The 9,084-nt window shown below is 39.3% G+C and overlaps 1 protein-coding gene across 1 annotated transcript; it reads left to right on the forward strand.

The window, feature by feature from the left end:
* Positions 1 to 2,764: 2,764 nt before the first annotated feature.
* LOC132265247 (uncharacterized) lies at positions 2,765 to 8,307 on the forward strand. The gene is made up of 2 exons (XM_059765825.1): positions 2,765 to 2,843; positions 6,077 to 8,307. The coding sequence occupies exons 1-2, from the start codon at positions 2,765 to 2,767 to the stop codon at positions 8,305 to 8,307; spliced, it is 2,310 nt and encodes a 769-aa protein (XP_059621808.1).
* The last annotated feature ends 777 nt before the right edge of the window (positions 8,308 to 9,084 follow it).

Here is a 9,084-nt window from a genome sequence, read left to right on the forward strand (position 1 = left end):
CACAAATTTCAATTATTTTTTAATTGTTTTGTTATTTTAATGCAAATTTTGATTTTTTTTTTCATACAAAAAACAATTTTTTTGTGATTTTTATGCAAATTTTGATTTTTTTTCACACAAATTTCAATTATTTTTTGATTATTTCGTGATTTTTATTCAATTTATGATTTTTTTTCATACTAATTTCAATTATATTTTAATTGTTTTGTTATTTTAATGTAAATTTTGATTTTTTTCATACAAATTTCAATTTTTTGTGATTTTTATGCAAATTTTGGTTTTTCCATACAATTTTCAATTATTTTTTGACCATTTCGTGATTTTTATTCAATTTTTGATTTCTTTTATTCAAATTTCAATTATTTTAAAAATTATTTTGAGATTTTTTTTCAATTTCATTTTTTTTTTAAATTTTTTCGTGGTTTATATTCAAATTTTATTTTTTTTTTCATATTGTCGATCATTTTTTGATTTTTCGTGATTTTTTATACAAATTTCTATCATTTTTTGATTTTTTCATACAATAAATTCAATTATTTTTTGATTTTTCAAGCAAAAGTTCAATATTTAGCAATTTTGCTTGAAAAATAGTAATTTTTTGATCACTTTAGAGACCAATTATTTTCCTCAGAAATCGTCTTGTGACTTTTGTCCCTTGTATTTTTCCGAGTGAATAAAATGCCGCCACAAATCCCATGAGAAATCGCATTTTGTGTACTTTTTATTAATAAATTTATTATATATATTATTTCAATTCAAGTGAAAATGCAGAATTTATTCATAATGACTATTGAATTTGACAATAAATTGCTAAAAGTATTACAGTTTAATTTCCACAGCATTGTTTAAGAGTATATTGAATACTTTTGGCATACATTTTTTAAGCTCTAAAAGCACATTACGTGCGGTCATTGCGTAATTAAACAGAGCTTTGATAAATTGAAATTGTTTTTTCATTATTTCAAAGAGTATAATTAAACCGAATGGAAATAAACTCTTTTAGAACATAATATTTATTCTGGGGCAATTGCGCAACATAACATAAACATATATAGTGTCGCTCTTTTTTTTTTGTCTCCTTTTGGCTCTTCGTGACACCACAAATATGATTTTGAGGTGCTCCCTTTTATCTCTCGAATCATATCAAGGCAAATTTAATTATGCTGTCGAAAAATAAGCGAAGAAAACACATCAAATTTCACATCCATAAACATGCCATTTTTCCTCGGCCAGCCCATGAAGAGAATATGCTTTTTATTCATCATCAAATGCACATTAAAGTCGAAGACATTAAGCGGTTGGAAGAGGCACAAATAGAATCATCCAATTATATTACCATATGAAAGCTCTGCGGCCGGAGCTTTTTTTTTCCCAGCCCTTCGATGGCGGTGACAAAACACACGGAGAATGGAGGATATATCGCAGGGTGATGAATATCTATTTAGGGGTGGAGAGAGAGAGAGAGAGGGCTGAATATAACGGCTCAATTGGGAAGTTGGATCATTGCAGAAGATGACAAATGGCATTATCAAAATTCTGCCAAACATCCTCGCCGGCTTTTGCCTCCATCTTCCTCTCCTTCTGGGGCTTGTTTATGCCGCAGAGCAGAGCAAAATGGTGATGTACAATATAGCCCTGGTAATCAAGGGTGATTTCGGATGAGAGATAATGCCCCAATGGAAAGAACTGATGCCATCTACTCAGCCCCAAACCACCCCCCGTCGCAGCCTCGGCCACGCAGGAGCCACAGAGGCGGCCATTATTGGGCGAGATATTATGAACTTTTTGGGCATTAGTTGCTCTTCTCTCCCCTCAGAGTGCGCTCAGTGAGCACCAAGGGGGAGATAATATGCCCTAAATCTTTACACCACTTCCAAACACTTCCACAGACACTTTCAGAACATCAGCATTGCTTAAAACATCAATTTTCCTTACTCTCTTCACCTTTTTCCATCCGCCTAAAGCATCATAACCTCAAACTTCAAAGTCCTTGATCCTGAAAACTTAGAGAAAAACAGGATTTTATGTATTATTTAAAGTTTCCAGTTGATATTTTCATGTGATTTAATTTTCAATCGCTCTTCTGGATGCAATTATCTTGAGATATTGAAAAGAATCCGTGAAAGAAACTTGTTTAGAGCTGAAATTTGCTATTTTACAGTAGAAATTCAATCAAAGAGCTCTTAAAATAGGCAATTTGGTATTGTGAAACAGTATTTTAGAGGTTATGATCAATCTTAGCACAATTAACACAGATTTTTTTCACATTTCATTATTATTTTGCCAGTAAATGCAAATTAATCCATCTTAGGTGCAAAAATGAATGATTTTGGAGGTTATTTAGTGACAAAGTTTGCCTTAAATTCATAACATTACCCAGAATGATGCAAAAAACAATTATTTTTCTCCAAGTATTGCGTTAATTTCACATCCAAAGTCTTCTATACAGTCATTTACTGCTGTTTATCAGTCACAAGCTCCGCCTATTGACATGCTCCGCCCATTTTTGATACGTAATAACGTAGAAATGTTACTGAATTCATGGCTTTAACGTCATTCAGTGAGCTTTTTGTTCAGGTTTCTTTGGCACAATGACGGAAATTGTCCTGGTCGAAAATAAGCTCTCTGAGCTTAGGACTTGGGGGTGAAGGAGGGGGTAAAAAACGTAGAAAGATGCAAAAAACAATTATTATTCTCCAATTATTGCGTTACTTCGACTTCCAAATGCTTCAACGGACTTGTACACTACAATATCTCCCCCTTGATGAGCTCAGAGGAGGCTCAAGAGGTCAATTCGCAGCCACAAATGGCACAACATAAGCGAAATCTCAGGGCTTTTGCAGGTGCGACTGAATGGCATCTCGAGAGCGGCCGCAAGGTAAACATTTCATTGAAAGTGCGGCGAGAATAATGGCGCCAACGTGTGGCAAAGGCTCTTCTGGGGTGATTAAATTTGGTGACACGCAATTCAATCAGGAAAATTGAAACCTCGAAGGCGGAAATAATGAAGCGAAGCCAAAACAACACACACACACCCAAATTCCAGTCTGAATTTAATTTCACGAGTTGAGGTACAACAATGAGAATCTTGTTTTCACAGTGCGTTGTTTGCAGGAGGAGGAAAATATGCCACACGGAGAGTTTTCTTGCGAAAACCCTGCGCTCGATGGTATCTCGGGCGCGGGTTGTGGGGAAGAATAACAAGAACCCCTAACGAGGGTCTGTCTTCCATTGATCAAAATGGCATCACAGCAGCGCGCACTGAGAGAAAAGTCGTGTGTTCTCTCATAATACACAACTTAAATATATACACAAAAGCTCATTATGTTCATGTGAACAATGGCAAGGATTGTTTCACAAGCAGTTCATGTCACAATATGCAATAAAGCTGCTTTGCAGAACACCGTTAATGTCGCGAGAATTCAAATTGGAGAATGAAAAGCATCCCAGCAAACCGTTGACTTCAAAAACAGCGTGTTTCTAAGCTGATTCACTGAGTAAAACTTATCACAATCAAGCAGTCTTCTTATCACCTCTTTACAGGACAATTTTAATCATTTTTTACTTCCTGCTAAGATATTGAGCGGACAAAAGCGCTTTTCTTAGCACATTTCTCAGCATCCGTCAGAAAAATGTTATAAATTGACAGATTTGCACTGTCAAAGGTTCTTTTTCAACAAATTTAGGTATTTTCCAAGTTATTTTATTGCTTTTATATATTTTTTAAGGTTATGTGATTCATTTAGGACAGATTTTGATGATTAAAACACCCTCAAAATTATAAACTTTGTGTTAATTCTGGGAATATTTCGCTTCTTCTTGGCAGAGTTGAGAATTTATGTTCGAAAAACATCATATTGATTGAGGAAAATCCTTAAAGTGAATCATAACCTCAAAAATGTCATTTCAGTTTGCAAAAATGTGTATTTTTTCTAGTTATTTTCGCAGTTTGTGCTTCCAAATTGGAAATTAAAATCTATTTTCTTGTAAAATCATTCCGCCTTGATATTAATTTATACATTTTCAAGTCTGAAAAGAATAAAATAATCCAAAAGGGATTTTTAAACCGAAGACAGAAGAACCTGAAATTGCTTGTCAGTCTAAAAAGCAATCTTTGATCTAAAACAAGCGCTTTTGCGAGCAGATTTTTGAGCACGGTGAAATTCTCACCTGAAAATGTTTTCGCTGGGATTTTCTTCTGTTCCGCTAAGCACTAAAGTGAATTGACCCGAAAATTCTTCTATCTTCACAGGAAATTGTATAAACTTCACAAGTTGCTAAAGAGCTTGTCAAAAAGCTCGCCATTTGTGCTTCTTAGGAGCAACAAAGGCAGGAATAATTGGATGAAATTGTGAGAATTTGTGACATTTTCTCGCAGTGCAGCACGATGAACCCTTTCTTATCCGCCCATCCGAGCCATCAGTGGCAGGGCAAATTATTTATTCATTAAAATGCTATTTATCCGAAACAAGTGTATTGTTCTCATGGGGAAATCCAAAAGGATCCACGGACTTATCCGCCACGAGTGTCTCTGCAGGCATTAGGCGAGCAGCGGAGAGGAATAGTTTGAAGGCACTCTCCCGCCCTGTCAAGTTTCTTATCTTATCCAAATGGTGACACATGCCAGGCAAACTACTTACACGTCTAATCTCCCCCTGCGAAGCCGTCATACAGACAATAAGCTCTCGCTCTCTTGTCGCTCTTTTTTTTCTCCTTCCCTCCGCCGCTGTGCTGAAGAATCTGCTGAGACGGCGGCAGAAGACATTGGGAGAAGAAGCGAAATTGTTTTCATATTTTGCCATATCGTGACATCTCCAGAAATGATATTTCCACCATATCACAGTTTTTTCCTCTCTTATCAATTCCCTCTTCGAGATTCTCGCGCACAATGTGAGAGTGAAAATGTTGAGCTTCAGCCTGTTTTACCTGATATTCACACGTCTATTTGATCCATTTTCCCCATACAAAAGGGATGTTCGTTGTATTAAGCGAGAGGATGAATTACATTGATTCGCTGGAAAACTATTTTCTCATCCCCTTTTTTCCATTCGCCCCGTTGAAAAGACGCAAGAGAATGCCAGCGAAGTCGCTTTTCTCAACGAAAGCACTCGCAATGATGAAGCCTTCAAGGGGTTGAAATGAAGTTTTGTGTGTATGTGGAAAATGTTGAAAAATGAATTCACATTTATCTTGACAATTGATTGCATTCACAAGAAATGCAATATTGAAAATGCACCCATTTTCCCAAGGGGGAAAAGAGTTTCGCATTGTGTGAACGTCGAGGGGTTGCTAATGTGGATTTTAAACGTCTCAGCATCCGTTTAAGATTTAGACATCTTAGAAAATATGCCCAAAATGACGGATTCGAGAATTCTGTGCGGGATTTAGAAGAAAAAGGAGTGAAAAATGAAGGAGAAATATAGATTTTAGGTGACAAATTTTAAGTCTGAAGATAGATTTTCACCCGTTTGGGGATCATAAGAATTCTATACTTTATGAAAAAAAAATGTATTTTTAAGGTAGAAAGAGTTTAAGAAAGATATTGAACGGTTAAAGGACTTTAAAGGCTTTTTCTTTACTCTCGACTAGAGATTTTCGTCGAAATACATAAATAAGAGGGTTTTTCCAGTTTCTCATTCGTTTTTGTCGTAAAACCTTGCGTAAAACCGTAAATATTCGATTAAAGATCAAATTTTTAAGCAATATTCTCTATTTATTTGTGTTTGCAAGCTTTTCAGCTAGGAAATAAGCTTTTTACCCTCTAAAAATTGTGCACAATTATTTTATAAATAAATTTTCAAAAGATATCAAGATCAAGGGGTAAAAACACAGGGCGATTTTTGAGAAAACTTAATGTTTTCTAATCAAATAATCAATTATTTGAGGAAAATAAGCAAAAAATATTGTTTTCCAAAGTATAATTATAAAAATAATATAAATATTCAAATTCTGTATTAAATAATCTAAAAAAAGGATTTTTTTTTCTCAAGATAAATAGCAAAATATTAAAATTTTGACTAAAATTTCCTCGCGACAATTGCGTCACTTTATGATCCTCTTGGTTTCGTCTCTCCAGTGATTGTTATCGGAAAATTGATCATGCAGGCCCTTTGGAAAGAGGAAAAGTTGGATTGGGATGATCCGCTTCCGGAACATATCAGTTCCCAATGGAAACAATTAGCCGAAGGTCTTCCAACCCTTCAGGAGATCACAGTTCAGCGCCCAATGTCGACTTTGACGTCTCCCAAGTCCACCGAGTTGCATGTCTTCTGCGACAGCAGCTCAGTTGCATACGGTGCCGTGGCTTATGTGGTCACAGAGGATGATATCCATGGTCGCCAGTCTCAGATTCTGATGGCAAAGTCGCGCATTGCTCCCACATCGTCGATCACCATCCCCAAAATGGAATTGTGTGCCGCAGCTCTAGGCTCTCAGTTGGCCCACAAGATCAGAAATGCTCTCTCAGTCACGGAATATTTCTTGTGGACAGACTCGACGATTGTTTTGGGGCAAATTAGATCAAACCGCATTAAATTTGACGTTTTCACCGCGCATAGAATCGCTGAGATTCTCAGACTGACGGACGTTTCGAAATGGCAGCACGTACCGGGAGCCTCAAATCCTGCGGACGTTGTATCGCGTGGTATGTTGCCCACAGAATTGAAAGGTTCATCTATATGGTGGACGGGCCCAGAGTTTTTGTTGGGTAAGGCCGAAAACTGGCCTCAAGACCCGTATAGTGTCACGCTCATTGCTTCGTCGACTGCCATTATCAATCAGGTCCCAGAAAGTCACATCCTTGATACCATCCTTGAAAGATCCAGCAGTTATCTGCGGATACAAAGAATCCTAGCATACGTGCTAAGAGTCCTGACAGGTTCGCCTAGTCGCATTAGAGGTCCCATTACATCCCAAGAACTCCTAAAATCAGAGCACAAACTAGTATCTTTTGCACAAGCTCAACACTTGGCAGAAGTGAGATCAGCCATTGCCGATGGCACCATGTGGACCAGCAGGAGGTTCGCCCATGTGCGCCACTTGACTCCCTTCATTGATGGAGAGGGAATCATCAGAGTGGGTGGCCGACTGGCTCAATCGCCTGCAAACTACGATGCCCGCCATCCAATTCTTCTGCCCAAGTGTCGCCTCGCCACGATCATCGCCACCCACACACACAAGAACAACATGCACGCGGGACCACAACTGCTTCTGGCCACTCTGCGTCAGAAATATTGGCCGCTGGGAGGAAGAAATCTGACCAGAAACGTCGCTCGCTCATGTGTTGTGTGCTGGAAAACCAAGCCGATCCGACAGGAGCAGAGAATGGGAGATCTTCCCACGAGTAGGACAGATCACGTGGCTCCATTCAAAGTGTGTGGCATCGATTTCTGCGGCCCAGTCCTCACGCGTCCTAGCTACAAGAGAGGAGGTACATCATATAAGACGTACATTTGCGCCTTTGTCTGCTTCACGACGAAAGCCATTCAACTGGAAGTTGTCGGCAGTCTCTCATCCGAGGGCTTCGTCGCTGCGCTGCGGAGATTCGCGGCCAGGAGAGCTGCTCCAAGCGACATCTTCTGCGATAATGCCACCAATTTTCGCGGAGCCAGCGCAGAGTTGGCAAAGTTCCTGCGAGACATCCAGTCATCGCCAGACGTTGTTTTAGAGGCAGCTCCCAAGGGCATCAATTGGCACTTCGCGCCACCAAGATCTCCTCATCATGGCGGACTTTATGAGGCGGCGATCAAGTCCCTCAAACATCACTTAGCCAGAGAAGTTGGACAGACTATTCTCACATTTGAGGAGTTGAACACCATCGTAGCACAGATCGAAGCCATCCTCAATAGCAGACCAATCACGCCACTCTCCGAGGATCCAAATGAGATGTTCGCATTGACTCCTGGTCACTTTTTAGTGGGACGCCCACTGAACGCGCTCCCGGATCAGACGCTCACAGATGTTGCGCCAAATCGCCTCTCCAGATGGCAACTTTGCCAGAAGATTCTGCAGCACTTCGCCCATCGTTGGAGGAAAGAATATCTCCATCTTCTTCAGAAGAGAGTCAAATGGACGCAGGAAGCGGACAACTTGAAGATTGGAGACATCGTTCTCATCGGCGACGATTCAATGGCCACACATCAATGGCCAATGGGCATCATCGAGGAGCTTCATCCGGGCAGAGATGGACGATGCAGAGTCGTCACGATCAGGACAGCAAGGGGCAAATACAAAAGGGCAGTTCAGAGACTGTCCAAATTGCCCATCGAGGGACTCCCGCCCTCATCATCGGCCCCCCCAGGATGTTGACGCATTTCAGTGCAGAAATATCGTCGAATGCGCTTCACGCCATAGAGATAAGACCAAACCAGTTCCTTATCAAGTCCCGCTCGGGCACCAAAATTTAATCTAATTGCCTCCTGTGTAATTTCTACTTTCTTCACTCTTAACCAGACAGTCCAACTGATAACATCGTGATTTATACAATTTATTGAGTTAATTAAATTCCAAGTCAGAAACTTTGCCATTTGAAGTGTAGAAATTTGCAATACAAGTAGTTTAAGTGAAGTGCAAAAGTCTATTTTTTTCACCTCCGCCGCTCATCATTTTCGTCTCCGCCGTCAGTCAAGCTGTGCCACCAGAGGGGGAGAAAAATTTTTGCCCTCCGAGCCACATAGGCTAATAAGTGAACAATTGCAGGTTGGTGCCCATCCAATATTCAAGAAATAATCCAAAAAATGATTGAAATTTGTATGAAATAAGCAAGAGTGACTTTTTTTCCTTGTGACAAGATAAAATATCAATTTCTTTTTCACGAATAATCGCACGAAATTGCTCAACGATGAAAGGAATCGAATGAAATGGAATTCAAATTTGCATCCCCAATATTAGCAACCCCTTTGGTGAAGTGGAAGCCAAAAAAAAGAGAGAGACAGAATGAGTTGTTCTTGATATTTCCTTGTCACTTTATTTACAAATCTTACTTGGTGTATCATTATAATGGGGTTGGCACCCTCGTGAGTTGCCATTCATGTGGTGTTTTGTGGGTAATTCAGTACAATCGGTAATGGGTGAAAATGTCTCACT

The sequence above is a fragment of the Phlebotomus argentipes genome, unplaced genomic scaffold, assembly GCF_947086385.1.
Source record: "Phlebotomus argentipes unplaced genomic scaffold, Phlebotomus argentipes genome assembly contig_2, whole genome shotgun sequence".
NCBI lineage: Eukaryota > Metazoa > Arthropoda > Insecta > Diptera > Psychodidae > Phlebotomus > Phlebotomus argentipes.

Coding starts and splice junctions, on each gene's coding strand:
- LOC132265247 (XM_059765825.1), top strand. CDS start 2,765: ATGAGCTCAGAGGAGGCTCAAGAGGTCAATTCGCAGCCACAAATGGCA. Junction 2,844..6,076: donor AAATCTCAGGGCTTTTGCAG/GTGCGACTGAAT, acceptor TCGTCTCTCCAG/TGATTGTTATCGGAAAATTG.